At 41.3% G+C, this 15526-nt stretch overlaps 1 protein-coding gene across 1 annotated transcript in view; it reads right to left on the bottom strand.

The window, feature by feature from the left end:
- CUNH11orf80 (chromosome unknown C11orf80 homolog) overlaps nucleotides 1–15526 on the bottom strand; it is an 82250-nt gene that overhangs the window by 14511 nt on the left and 52213 nt on the right. Inside the window, 5 exon segments of the mRNA XM_041662194.1 lie at nucleotides 3145–3291; nucleotides 6368–6515; nucleotides 11586–11781; nucleotides 12355–12426; nucleotides 12740–12795. Coding sequence (XP_041518128.1) covers nucleotides 3145–3291; nucleotides 6368–6515; nucleotides 11586–11781; nucleotides 12355–12426; nucleotides 12740–12795 — 619 coding nt within the window.

Raw genomic sequence — 15526 nt, 5'->3', positions numbered from 1 at the left:
TATACTCTGGACCCAAGAAGAACCCAAGAAATGAGAAGTTTTTGAAGGCAGACATTTAATTAAAAACAAAACAAAACAAAATTATTCCTAAAACTGCTCCTACCACCAGATGCTTTTGGCACTGTGGCAAAATAAGGAGTTAATCATAGAAGTTACCATGACAAGGTGGGCGGGAGGCCAGCCGACTGGTTTTTTTTTAAAGACACACGAACACAGACTAATTCTGCACAATCTGTTTCCTAGCACACAGAGCTCTGGAGAAGGAAGGATGGGGAAAGACAGGGCAAACTTAGCCTTGCTGTCCCTCGTTGTATCTCCTTCAGAGGCCTAAACAAGGAGGGTTTTGTTTTGGTTACTTTGAAGGAGTTTTAAAAAAAAATTATTACTTTTTAAAATTCAAAACTTCATGTTTATCTGTATATATGCATGCATGTATGTATACATACATGCCTCCAGGTGTCCACAGAGGTCAGACGAGGGTGTTAAACCCCTTCCTGGAACTTGAGACACAGGCAGTTGTAAGACACTGTACATAGGTGCTGGGAACCAGACTCTGGTCCTCTGCAAGAGCAGTGATTGCTCTTAACCACAGATCTATCTCTTCAGACCTGGCAGTGATTTTTGTTTTGAGACAGGATCTCACTATTCAGTTCAGGCTAGCCTGGAACTGACTGTGTAGACAGGATGCCTTCAAACTCACAGTGATCTACCGCCTGATTTAAAAACATATGTCACGCGGTGAGTGGTGGTGTTGCACACCTTTAGTTCCAACATTGGGAGGTGGGGGGGAGCAGAGACAGGCGGATCTCTGAGTTTGAGGCCAGTCTGGTCCTACAGAGTCAGTTCCAGGGTTACAGACAGAACCCCTTTCTCAAAAATAAATAGATATATAGATAGATGAATAAATAAAAATTAAAAAAGCATGTGCCACCACACCTGGATTTTTATTTATTTTATTATTGTTTTTTTAGCAGTGAATATTTAAGTGGGTTTTTTTTTGTTGTTGTTGTTCTTGTTATTTTGAGACAGGGTTTCTCTGTGTAGCCCTGGCTGTCCTGGAACTAGCTCTGTAGACCAAGCCTTGAACTCACAGAGATCCACCTGCCTCTGCCTCCTGGTGCTGGAATTAAAGGCATGTGCTACCACTTCCCAGCAGCAGCGAATTTTTAAATCTACAACTGAGTATAGTTACTGAGAATCTGCAGGCCTGTGGAGACATGCTGACCAGAGGCATATAGATTGTTCTGGTACATTACAAACTGTTTTTAGGGCACCTGAGTTCTTTGGATATGTTAAATAGGACTTAGAACATGGTGTCAGACTCAAACTATCCTCTGGCAAGCATTTTAAAAATGCCAGGAAGTAACAGATCTTAGGTCTCAGGTGGGCATTGAGCCTCTGAAGGGCCTTTGATATTACCTAGTTTAACAGTTCGTGTTAGAGATTGGGAAGGGAGGCTCAGATGGTTTCTGTGACTTGATTTTTAAACATCACGAGGGAAGCTGGAATCAGCACAAAGGAAAGCTGTTTGACTTCTACCCCAAGTCCTTTCCACGGCTCCGCTTCTCAGTTTGTCTGTGGGTACATGCCCCAGGTATGAGGTAAGAGGCAGTGGCTGGCACTTTGCTTTTCTGCTCTTCAGCTTGGACCCTACTATCTGTCTCTGGGTTTTTATTATTCATGATACATTGAGTCTCTTTTCTTTCTCATTCTCTTGGCCTTAATCAATGAAGCAGGGGCACCAAAGAACATTGGCTTCTGAGTTGACAGTTTGATCCCAGGAAAGCAGTACTTCCTCCTCTGGGTATGCACACACCAGGAAGGGAAATAGAGGTTTGGAAGGTAAGCAGGTAACAGGAAGAATTAATCTCATATTTGACAGCCATGAAATCTGGCACCAGTCACTGAGAGCTTCCGATCTGGGTTATAGGCAGTCTTGTTTCACCTGTGGTGCAGGGAGAACCAACACTATACTATGAAGAACACAATGAAGGTAGAGCCTCCATAGCTCATGGAGAAAGGAACACCCAAAAGGAGGCTAATAGATTTTTCCTGAAGCAAGTCTAGGTGCCATTTCTTGTAACTTTCCTTGATGTGGGATTCCCTTCTGTATGCTGGTGAATGTTTTATTCTATTGGTTAATAAAGAAGCTGCATTGGCCTACCAGCAAGGCAGGAATTCCAAGTAGATAGAGGAGAAAAGAAGATAGAGTCAGGGAGATGCCATGTAGCTGCTGCAGGAGACAGATGCTGGATGCCAGATTGAACCTTACTGGTAGGCTACAACTACGTGATGATACACAGATTATTAGAAATGGGTTAATTTAAGATGTAAGAGCTAGCTAGAAATGCCCTTAAGCTATTGGTCAAGCAGAGTTGTAATTAATACAGTTTTATGTGTGATTATTTGGGTCTGGGTGGCTGGGAAACAAACAGGCAGCCTCTGCCATCAGAACAGCACCCAACATGGGGCCGACTACATCCACATAAAACCAGAGAGCTTAGGAAGGAATTCTAGGCACAAAAAAACAGAGTTAAGTACAATTTCTTGGTAGCTGCATTTTGTTTTTCAGATAGGTTCTGTTTGCTGGTGATGAGGATGGGTCAACATTTCCTCAGTTCAGGAATGTGTTATCAACTTTTAAAACTTACTTCCTAGGGTTCATTGAATTAAAGCATGTGATTAAAACACTCAAAAGGCTTCCAAATTTTATTACATCTGAGGATCACTTGAGAATCAAGTGACAGAAATGTATATTTCAATCATTCTAGATTTCTACAATATATAGCAAAAATAATAAATTAACTTGACCCAGGAAGTTGTACATCTTCAAATAGCCTAGGTGATTCAGGTATTTATGTTTTGTGTTCCACAAGCTAAAGCCACCATGTTACCCAGCAGGAGGAGAACCTTTCTCATAACAGGTTACTCTGCACCTGATGGACACATACCAAAGCACTCCTAACTGCACTTGCACGGAGACAGGCTTCTTCCCTTGATTTCATCTAGAAAGGCAGTGATAATTCTTTACATATTACACAACTATCTAATTTAGACAGATATATGCATTATTCATATAGTCCTTTCTTTATCCACTTAGCACTTGGCACACCCAACCTGGCTGCTGTATTTTCCCAAACATACCCCAGACTTCTGCTTGCTGGACTGGGAATCCACTGTGGCAATCTACAAATAGGAAAAGTAGCAGAGCTGGTCCCGCTGAGTCCACATCCTGAGACTGATTCCTCTCACTGGGCTCCACTTGATAACTCACATCGGGAATCACCAAATCTAAAGAAAAAGATAACAGGAGAATTTATAAGGTAAACAAGCCCCTTATACCCTGAGTGACACAGAACCATATTGTGACTGAGAAGGAACTACTAGGTCTACATTCAAATAGTCAGTTCCACTCCCGAATCTGCTCCTCTACCCACATTATGGAAACAAAATAATAATGACTTACATGAAGAACATTAAAATAGCCAGGTATGTAAAGTACAAAGGAAATAGCAGCCTTGTGCATTTACTATGGAAGCATTACACAAAAAATTCATTTATTTCTTGTGTAACATTTTTTTTCCTTTTGAGAAAGGCTCTCACTATGTACTGCTGTTGGGCCTGAAACTTGATATGTAAACCAGGCTTGTTGGGGGCTGTGGACTCCCAGACCCTGAATTTCCTGTAAACAACTTGTTATGCTTGCAGCTGCTCTGATCAAAACAACTTATTTTCCTGTGTTTGTATCTGCTCTGAGCACAAGACCCTAAGGAGTTCCTGATGGAAGGGAAGTGGTTTCTGGTGGGTTTGGCCGGGGCGTGGCTATCAGTTAAGGATCCCTATATAAGCTGCCCTGGAACACAATAAAGGGGGCATTCTTGGAGACTTCAAGGATGACCCATTTCTCTGTCTCTGTGTATGTGTGTGTCAATCTCCAGGCCCTTGCCTGGCTCGCGAACCATCCTGTAGTGCAGGCGGTACGCTACAGGTGTAGTACTGTAGTACAGGTACTACAGGACCATGCATGATACTCGTAGTAGCTCGGATACTACACAGGCTGGTTTTGAACTCAGACAATTCACCTACTTTGCTTCCAATGTGCTGAGATTAAAGGCCACACCTGGACATCTTGTGGACCTTCCTTAAATAAGTTATTTAACAAGCATCCCCTATAAATGGAGTTACAGACAGTTTTGCGGTGCCATGTGGGTGCTGGGAATCGAACCTGGGCCATCTGGAAGAACAGGCAGTGCTCTTAACCACTGAGCCATCTCTCTAGCCCAAATATTTTTTTAATATTTATTTTATGTGTCAGTGTTCTGCTTGTATTTGCATATGTATACCACATGTGTACAGTGCCTATGGAGATGAGAAGAGGCTGTCAGATCCTCTGGAACGGGAGTAACGGGTGCTACCGTGTGAGTGCTGAGGACTGAACCCAGGTCCTCTGCAAGAGCAGCAAATACTCTTCACCACGAGCCATCTCTCAAGCCCCTTCCTGTGAACCTTCTAAGGTAGGTCTGGCTACAAAGAGGCAGAGGTCAAATTTCAACTTGAGTAATAATGTTCCAGGTAACGTACTATAAGCCAGGTGCCATGCTAAATTCCTTGAATGTCCTTTCTCAAGATTTAGACTTCATAACGCTCTTGAGGAAGACCTATTGTTACAACATTTTACAAGTAAGAAAAGAGGCACAGTCTGGTAAAATGCCTTGTCCAGTATGAGCTTGTGAATGGTAGAACTGAGTTGTCCACCTTGACAGATCAACTTCAAATCTGTGTTCTTAATGCTAGATGCACCCTTTAAAATTCCATAACGGTAGTTCCACACCCATATCCACAAGGAAGGGTATCTCCCTGTGGATCCTAGTTCTGTCCTGTAAGAACTAAAGGACAGAGCATGGTGTGGCAGCATGCTCCTATAATCTTAGTACTTGGGAAACCAAATACTAGTACAAGGAGGATTACAGCAAGCTGATTACAGCAAGCCTATGTCACACAGTTTGACAGTGTGTGACTCTGTCTCAAAAGGTAAAGAAGAAAATGAATGTGAGAAATGAGGGTGTTTTCCTGTATTATTCATTTACAAAGTTAACTGACCAAGGTTGACACCGTAAACTGTAGAAACAATGGAAACCAATAAAGTCTAAGAATAAAAATGAAAGTGGCAGAGATAACGAAGGCTAGGGCTCTGGCTCAATTGGCAGAGTGCTGCCTAGCATACATGAAACTCTGGGTTCAATCAAGTATAGGCTACAATGAGATCAAATCTCAATTGTTTTTGTAAAATAAGATCCCAGAAATCCAGTTAGGCCTTCCTTCCAGTCAAGACCCATGACATCCCACCTGTTAAGACTGCAAATCATTTCCTCTCAAAATGCTTACTCCAGAGACTGTCCTAGGATGCTTCCTCTCATACCATCTTCTAGATAACTGTCCTCTCAAGAACAAAGACCCTTCTGTGGAGGCTGATGTCTTAGATACCTTCAAGATGCTGCCTTATCCTAAGATGCAGCAATCTTTTCATGCTAGTGAAAATCCTAGAACATCCTTTTCTCTGCTGACCATCAAATAGACAAGCTCAGAACCATAAACCTTCAAGACTGTCGTCATGGTTGCAGCCCTACTCCCCAATTGTATTTATTGATCCAGTCACTAACCATTCAATTTAATAAGTATGCTAATCGATTATATGTGTATGTGTTTGCATATCCATGTGCCATGGTGCATGTGTGGAAGTCAGAGGACAACATGCAAGCTAGAGCTCCCCTTCTACCTGTGGTCCCAGGGAGAAAACTCAGGCCGTCAGGGCTTGGATCAGGTACCTTTACCTACTGAGCCATCTCACTGGTGCCAACCTTTCAACGTTTAGTACAACTCACCCCAAATTAACATGGTTAGACCCTATTTGAGCACCATGGCCAGATTTCTATGGTTACCGCTCTTGCAGCTGGCATTTGTGTTGCATTTAATTTCTTCAAGTAGTTTTCTGTGTCCTAACACTCATTTCAGTAAGAATCATCTCTCTTCCACGTGCAGAAGGGTTGTTGTTCCCTCATCCACTGTTCTGAAGCTCCCAAACTGACAAATGAGTATGACCGAAGCCTTCCAAGAAAGGCCCTGGGAAAAGCACGAGACAGGGAGGCACTAGTGGAAGTGAGAGAAAAGTGTCAGCCTCTGCCAAAGCAGGCCCTCACTGAGTTTGTGTGGGACACTTAGAACTCTGCCTTGTTCTAAGTGGACTCTCCCATCCTCTTGTTAAACCAGCGTATTATTATTAGGTCCTATTTTCACAGACATTTGCTTATATATTCATTTCTCTAATTCTTTGTGTTTCTAAATTTTAGTACAAAATATAGACACATACCTGTATCCAAATTGATATCCAAAGTGGGCACCATAAACAAATTGTGTTTCTTCCAGTCAATGAAATAGGAGGTATCTCTGAAGACAGTGATACTTGGCTGCTCCTGATCTGATATCAGAGGCAGACCCAAAGGCCCATATAGAAATATGTATAGCAGCTAAAGAAAACTGTCAAACTTTTCTTACAACTACATACTCATATAAAACAAACTTACATACTGGCCTGGTTCACACCACAGGAATATGCACATATGCTATCAATTACATGTTTGTCTTTTTCCAAATTACAGACGGGTATCATGCATGGGAGCTCTACCAGGATCCTCAGATTTTTGCAGGGGGTAACTGAATGACAATTTTTTGATTCATCTTATTCATCTGATCATAAATGTGAGTGGCATCACAAGCTAAACACAATGCTAGGTTCTAGAGGTATGGAGATGAGTAACTAATATCTGTACTCAAGTTTTCCATATTTTAGTGTAGTACACACAAAAAACCTAGTAAATTGCAATACAAGGTAGTACATACTTGTATAGAACTGCATACAAAGGAGTGTTTTCTAGAAAGTAATTGAGTGTATTTGGATTGAGAGAAACTTCACGCTTTATACAACCCTATTCTTTTTTTCTGCTCTGGGTAGCTTTAGAGCCTGTCTTGGTACTCACTCTGTACCCCAGGCTGGCCTCAAACTCACAGAGATTCATCTGCCTCTGCTCCCAAGTGCTGGGATTAAAGGCGTAGACCACCACTGCTGGCCCAACCCTATTCTTCAACCAAGACAAAGGCCTTGAAATAGTCTCTCCCTTCTGGACTCTTGCTTTCTTAGGCTCCTGCCCTGGATGTGGTTTCTTGATATGTATCAGCACTTGACGTTCCTTGGTGGGCAAGGGGATGTCTATATGCTACAGAATGAAATGTTTTAGAAAGACAGAACAAAGGGAGAATGAACTCTCAAAGCCTCTCTCACAGATCTCAGCAGGCATTAGCATAGGAACTAAGGCCACTACACTCACTGCTCAGGGTCAGAAGATCTTTAAATTACTTCACATACAATGTGAAGAATAAAAAATAGAGTGTCTGGAATCCAAGTATATGGTTGCCTTATGATTTGATATTTTTTCTGCATAGCCCTGGCTGTCGTGGGATTCACTCTGTAGACTAGGCTGGCCTTGAACTCAGAGATCCACCTGCTTTTGCCTTCTGAGTGCTGGGATTAAGCTATGTGCCATCACCACCCAGCTAGTGTTTTATTTTTAAAAATCATTTTTATTTTATTTGTGTGGGTGTTTTGTCTGCATGTATAGCTGTGTGGCACATGCGTGCAGTGCCTGTAAAGGCCAGAAGAGGGCATTGGTTCCCCTGGAACTGGAGTTACACACAGTTGTGAACTGCTATGTGGGAGCTGGAAATTGAACCCAGTTCCTCTGGAAGAGCTGCTAGTTCTTAACCACTAAGCCATCTCTTCAGCCTCATCCTTGTTTGAGACAGGGTTTCATGTACCCTAGCCTGGCCTCAAACTGTGTAGCCAAGGATGACCTTGAACTTTTGATCCTGTATTCAATACCTGAGCACTGAGATTACAGGTGTATTCCGCTATAGCCAGTTTATATGGTACTGGAGTCCACATGAAAGGCTTTGAGCATTCTAGTCAAGCAGTCTACCGACTGAACTGTATTACCAGCCCTTAACTGGACACTCCAAACCGTTCACATCTAATATGAATACAGCCATGGTTGGACTTAATCTCTCCACTCGTTATATGGTTTCCGTTTGTTCTCTTTACTATTTTTGGATTCTATTTTGGATTCAGTATTCTATCTCTGCTTTGACATATTAGTCATGACTCACTGGTTCAGCCTTTAAAATTTTATCAGGATTCAACAGTTGACAAATATAGAAGAATCTAATAATACACTTGCATTTCTTCCTGATTGGCCCATGTTATTGTTGTCAAGTAAGATTTGGAGGTAGATCAAGATATTCATGCATGAAACTGTCAAAGAATACTATTTTATTTTTGAGACAGGGTTTCTCTCTGTAGTGCATGCTATCCTGGAACTCACTCTGTAGACCAGGCTGTCCTGGAACTCACACAGATCTGCCTGCCTCTGCTTCCTGAGTGCTGGGATCAAAGGTGTGCATGTCACCACTACATGGCTAAAGAATACAAACTTTGCCTGGAAGTGGTGGCACACGCCTTTAATTTCAGCACTTGGGAGGCAGAGGCAGGTAGATCTGTGTGAGTTCCAGGCCAGCCTAGTCTACAGAGTGAGTTTCAGGACAGGCTTAAAAAAAAAATACAAGCTGGGCGGTGGTGGCGCATGCCTTTAATCCCAGCACTCGGGAGGCAGAGGCAGGCGGATCTCTGTGAGTTCGAGGCCAGCCAGCCTGGTCTACAAGAGCTAGTTCCAGGACAGGAACCAAAAGCTACGGAGAAACTCTGTCTCGAAAATCCAAAAAAAAAAAAAAACACCAAAATTTAAAGGATTTCCTTAAGCATTTTCTAATACTGCTTGCGAGTGAATTCCTGACTCTTCTGAATGTCTGAGAAAGTCTCAATCTTGAATCCATTGCATTTGTTTGGCGGTGGGGATTCTTGCAGGGAGGGTCTCACTCTGTATCCCAGGCATTTTCCAGCTCCAGGATCCCATGTTCTGGGATTACAGGAATGAACCATCAAGACCAGCCCTTGTCTTCATTTTGTGTGTGCATGAGGACAACCTTGGCTACCATCTTCAGATACCATCTACCCTGTTTTGAGACAGTGTCTGGCTGGCCTCAAATTTGTCAGTGAGACTGAACAGCCAGTGAGCCCTAAGGATCCACCCATTATTCAGGAAAAAATTTCTGAACTCCAATCTGATGCCATAAAATGTGAATTTTTTCTGCTTAGCCAGATGGGGACAGAAACTGTCCTGGCTTTGTGTGGGCCAGCGCTGGCCTGTCTGCAGCTCTGTACTGTGCATTTCTCTTCAGTTTTCTTGTAAGTTCTAGCTGCCTGACTCTCAGATCATCTCAGCTCAGATCCACCAGACTCTAGATGAGTGTCCCTGCCTGCTCTGCAGCCTGGAGATTTTCTCTGGCAGTCTGGCAAGGCAATCTAAGTTTTCTCTTTAGAACACTGTCCTGCGCATGTTATATAACAGCACTGATATTTGCCTTGAAAAAAAATGGTCATCTACTTTGTGTTGAACAATTTTAATCCATAATTTTGGGGGTTTTCTAGGGCCACTGTAGAGGTCACACTGGAATTAAAATAATGGTAATAAAGAGGGGACAGCATTTACTTCTATCATGAATATTAGTGGATAGAAAAACAGAAAGCAAAGCCTAGGTCTTTCTGCATTTCAGCTGCCTGTCGACAGAAAGTGTCCTTTGTCTTCCAGAGATGTTTCAGTTTCATGAGGTCCTATTTATTAACTGTCGACCTTAGTGCCTGTACTGTTGGTGTTCCATTCAGGAAGTTATCTCCAGTGCCAATGTGTTCAAGATTATTCCTCCCTTTCTCTTCTAACAGGTTCAGTGTATCTGGATTTATGTTGAGGTCTTTGATCCATTTGGACTTGAGTTTTGTGTAGGGTGATAGATATGGATCACTTTGCACTCTCCTACATGCTGACATCCAGTTAGATCAGCACCATTGTTGAAAATGCTTTCTTTTTCTATTGGATAATTTTGGCACCTTTGTCAAAAATTAGGGATCCATAAGTGTGTGGATTTGTGTCTGGCTCTTCGGTGAAGTGAGAGACAGGGGACTGAGTATGAAGCACAATGGGAGATTGATGGGGCAGAAGGAGGTGGGCAAAGACCCACAATAGTCAAAAATATTTACCTGCTTTGTGAACAACATTAAACACCCTATGGTTTACAATGATAAGTTAAAATATTATTACTAATCAGGTCTGGCAGTGGTGGTGCGTGTCTTTAACCCCCGCACTTGGAAAGAAGAGGCAGGTGGAGCTCTGTGAGTTGGAAACCAGAATGATCTACAGAGGAAGTTCCAGGACAGTCAGGACTACATAGAGAAACCTTGTCTCAATATAGATAGATAGATGGATAGATAGATAGATAGATAGATAGATAGATGAGAGATAGATAGGTAGGTAGGTAGGTAGATAGATAGATAGTTGAGCCAACCCACTTGTCTAGTCACTGAAAACATGTAATGTCTAATGGTCCCAGTTTGTGCACATGGAAGGTAACCTGGGGAGCTATACACCACCATAAAATTGAAGTCCTTCATGCCTGCACAACACACACATTTATTTTGTATGGTACTGCAACATGATGTGGTCATCTACAAAATTCCTACTGTTACAAAAACAAAAACTTAAAACTCATGATGCTTTAATTAAGTTTACAACTTTGTGCTGAGCCACATTCATAGCTATCCTGGACACATGACATCACAGCCACAGGTTGTACATCCCTGTGTGAGGAGCTTCTCATGGACTATAGTTCTCCACCACAGCAGGAGAAAATCAATCCACAAGATGCTCTCATTTTTACTTTAAAGCTGAGGAAGCAGAGTTAGGTTGTTGTAAATCAGCTGCTCAGCTACTTCTGTCACACAGCATTTACACCCCTGTAAATGCTCAAAAAGGCACATAGAACATTCACTCGTGGGATAAACCAGGGGTAGTGGCTCACATCTATAATCCTAGCACTTGGGAGATGGAGGCAAAGAACCAAGAACATCTAACAGTAAGTTTGAATTTAGTCTGGAATATAAAAACAAACCAACAAAACCACTCCTTACCCCAGGCTCTCCCAACTTCAGTCATGAATACTGGTTTTCTTATGTGAAGTTCTTCAGGTATTAACTTTTGCCTAAACACATAGTTTTAACTCAGGACTTATTAGCTCTTACTCCACTTCACTCACTTATTTAGGAAACACTACCTTTTCTCCTAGAGCACTCAACATGCTGTGTGAGTTCCTCTTGTCAATCATAGAAATGCAGATCACATTCCTTAGTAAGGCAGGCAGGATCTACCATCCTCCACTCCAGCCATCTTCTGGTCTCATCTCTACCTCTCACTATCTGTTGTAGTCTCAAGCCTAACATTCACACTGAGTTAGACTTTTATACAAATCATTTACAGATAAATAATTCAGGGTTACAGATAAATAATTCATATATTAAGACTTGCCTAAAATTAGAATTAAAAAATTCATCTTCAAAGGAAATTGGATAGAACCTGTCAAAAGGATATGGAAACTGAAGAAATCCTATCCCGTTGGCTGGAGAAGACCTTGGGGCTTGGGCACAGAGCAGCAGCTGGAGTCAGCGCCAGTTTTCCCAGCAAGCCCATGTCAGACATGCCATCAGGGATGGACAGTAGAGCTGGATGTCCTAGCACAGGGTGGATTCTGCTGCAGTGTGATTCAGTTGAATTCAGTTTTGGCTTACTATTAAAAAACATACAAGACAAATTTGACTTTTTTCTTCAAGACATTATTTAATGGGCATTTAAAATTCCTTAACTGCTCAGGATACACATAGCCCTATGACCTGCCATGTCATCTTATCTGCATAAGATCAGAAAAATTAGCATTGCAAAGACTATTATCATGGCTCCTGTTTATGTTGTCTCTCATGATAGTTGCTTATTCTCAAATTGTATTTTCTCCAATACAATTATACTCTACAGTTCCAAGCATATGTTTCCAAACATTCAAAGGCCAGCCTTGTGTGTGACGACTGTGAGCAAATGGTCTAAAACTGACCCCGTGACACCTGAGAGTCTACTTCTGTGCACACTATACTTTCCTCTGCTAGGCCTGAGGTCACTGTTAAGTCAGAACAATGAGAAAAATTAAACTCTCATCCTCTCCAACAAAGGAGGCAGTGGATTTGTTTTCCCCCACAGTTCTCTTCTAAACAAAAGAAATACAAGCAAAGAAGAGAAAAGAGGAGGGGAATTGCAGGAGAGGAGGAGAGAGAAGAAAGGAAAAGGCATGGAGATCATTTCTAGCTTCTACCTCACATAATGCTGAAAGCCCACAACAAGAGTGATGCCATTGGACAGTCTCAAAATAGGCTCGTTCTCTGCCCTGCAAAACAAAACAAAGAAAAAAGTCATCTTTCAAATTAGTCTCTAGTTGGCTCATGACACTACCACCCAGAGATCGCTGGGATTCAGCAACCAAAAACCAAAAGGAAAGCCATAACTTTTATGCTCATTCCCCCAGTGAAAGGGAGAAACATGTAAGGAACGAACATACTTATTTGCTAAAAACTAATATGTGAGGGTCTCAGGATTAGTTTCAAGGAGATTTTGGACTAAGAAATCAAACTGTAAACCTGCTAGAAGCACAGGGCAATCATGCTTAAAAGTCATTCAGAGCCATAAAATCGTTTACAGACCCAAAGATCTCTGCAGAGAGGATCTCATTCACCGTCAAACTGAAATTAAACTTGAGCTGCAAAACAATAAACGAAGGGTAAGATTTCATTCTAGTCGAGGTTGAGATTAAAAAATGTCCACACAGAGAGCAGTAGAAACTACCAGAGAAGTGTTGCTGCTCACACCCCCAACCTGCAAGACCAGAAGAGGCCTCAGTGGAGTGCAGGGATCTCAGGGAACCACCAGAAAAGGATTTAAAACCTCCCCGCCTGTACAGACCAGACCCCCTGCTAACACTGAGGCTCAGAAACCAATCCCCCTCACCCCGGCCCCCACAGCACCACACAGAACCTGCTGGAGTCAGAGGACTTATGAGTGCTTCCTTTTCAACTCAGCAAAGCTGTGCAAGTAATTTGCTCCACAAAGACTCTTACTTCTTACTGCTGTTTCTTACTCTTGCATGTATATCTTGGGACTGTTTTAAATGCTTTTGTTTGTATTGTTCAGTTTGGTTTTAGGATTGTTTATGCTTCTCACCCAGCTTGCTCCAGGACATACCTTACTGTGCACCTGCATCTCTTATGCTCCCTCCACCCCCATCCCATTTCTCTTCCTTTTCCTCTCATCCTCACCCTTTTCCTTGTACATCTTAACTGTAATCTTCCAGATATAAAAATTCCAACTTCCCCCTCCCAGCTACTTTACCTACATCAGTTATTTTCAAAATCTCATCCTTACTTCTTATCCTTATCCACCCTCCTTCTCTCCCACTTCTAATCTTTTGCAAATCGATTTTAAAATTTTTTAATTATATGTATATATTCATTTTGGTGCGGTGCCACCAAAGGCCAGAGAGGGTGTCAGATCCCCTGGAGCTAGAGTTACAAATAGTTATGAGCCACCTGATATGAGCGCTAGGAACTGAACTCAGGTCCTCTTGCAAAAGCACATACTGCTCTTCGTTTTACAGAACATCAGAAGTGGGAAGAAAGACAATGTGTACTTAACCACGGAACCATCTCTCTTGCTCCCAACTCACCATCTTACTAAAATCTGAGTAGGTTTCCATACCATTCTTGGTTGTTTATCTCTAGCAATTATGAAGTAAGGGAATGCTGTTGTTAATTGGCTAGAATGGCATTTGCATAGCAATATAAAACAGCTGAGTTGTGGCTGCTCTTCTAGTTAAAATCCTAAGAATACAGAACTTACGCCAGGTACCCCTGAGCTCCTGGACTGAGGATTATTCTCTGAAGTAGATATTGAACTCTATCACATCAGAGTCCTACTTGAAAATTGTGAACACTTCAACTGAAGCAATGTAGCTGGTTAAAAATAAAAACAAGCAATGAAATAACACCAGATGATAAATCCTAATGCAGTGGCAAAGTAAGTAGATATGACTAAGACATGATAACACCTCCAAAATTACTAATCCTATAAAATTCCATCTAAGGTAAGTGAGGTAGATGAGTTCCTAGACAGAACTCAAAAGAATGATTATAAGGTCTCAAAGACACAAACAGATGAATGAAATCAGGAAGGCAATGTATGATATAAAAGAGGGAACCCACAAAAGGACATACTCAAGAAAAACAAACAGAAACACTAGAAAAAAACATAGTAAGTTAAATAAAAGAACTATGGAAAGTCTCTTCAATATACTAGGTCATGGAGAGAACAAAATGTCTGTGCTTGAAGACAAAGTGGAGAAACTGGACCAATTCAATAAGGACAAAGATAAGTAAGTGAAAATACCATCAGACAGACACACAAATAAACCACATCAGAATAATAGTTAAGCAAGAGAAGACTAGGAAAAACAAGTACTACAAAATCAATAAAATAATAGGAATCAATACACACCTCTCATTAGTAACTCTGAATATTAATGGTCTCAATTTCCCCCCAAAAGGAAAAGACTAGTAGATTGGACCAATAACTAGGAATCATTTGTTTGTTGGCTTCACAAACTTCATCTCAAAAAACAGCAACTTCACCCTTAAGTTGAAAGTCAGGTGTTCCAAGTAAATGCACCTAGGAAACAGGCAGATGTTACCCTTCTAATACTGACCAAACAGATTTCAAACAAAAATGAGTGAGAAAAACACACGAGGTCACTGGTTAAGGAAAACAATCTGTCAAGAGAATATAACATTTTAAACTTATATGCTCCAAATACAGGTGCACACGATTTCATAAAACAAAATGTAACTAGATGTAAAATCACAGATTAATAGTAGTGGGTACCTTCAATACTCTTACCAATAGATAGGCAATCTAAAAAAAAGAATAGATAATCTGAACCAAATAACATCATAGATAATGAACTTAACAGAGATCTACAGAATATTCAAGTCCGCAAATTGCAGGAACTTTCTCTAAAAAACAACATAGGTTAGGACACAAAGTCTTAAATACAGGAAAACTAATCTAATTCTTTGTGTTCTATCTGATCACAATGGACTAACACTACACCCCTACAACAGGGAAAACCCTAGAACACACAGAATCATGGAGAGCAAACAACACACTACGGAATGATGAGTGGCCTTACAATAGGAAATAAAGACGTTCCTCAAGACAAATGAAAATGAACACAATGTACTGAGGTGAGTGGGACTGCAGTCCTAAGAGAAGCTTAAAGCTCCACGCGACTACAGTAAGAAATCAGAATGATCTCAAGTGACTTAACAGACAAAGAACAAGTCCCAAGTCAGCAGAAGGAAAGAAGTCACTTATAATCATGGCAGACATTAACTACATGAAAATCAAAAAATATACATAGTTGGAATTTTGAGAAGATA

Source organism: Microtus oregoni, unplaced genomic scaffold (genome assembly GCF_018167655.1).
Source record: "Microtus oregoni isolate MIOR12 unplaced genomic scaffold, Mior012 000012F_ref0000307, whole genome shotgun sequence".
Lineage (NCBI taxonomy): Eukaryota > Metazoa > Chordata > Mammalia > Rodentia > Cricetidae > Microtus > Microtus oregoni.
This window is presented reverse-complemented; position numbering and strand designations above follow the sequence as displayed.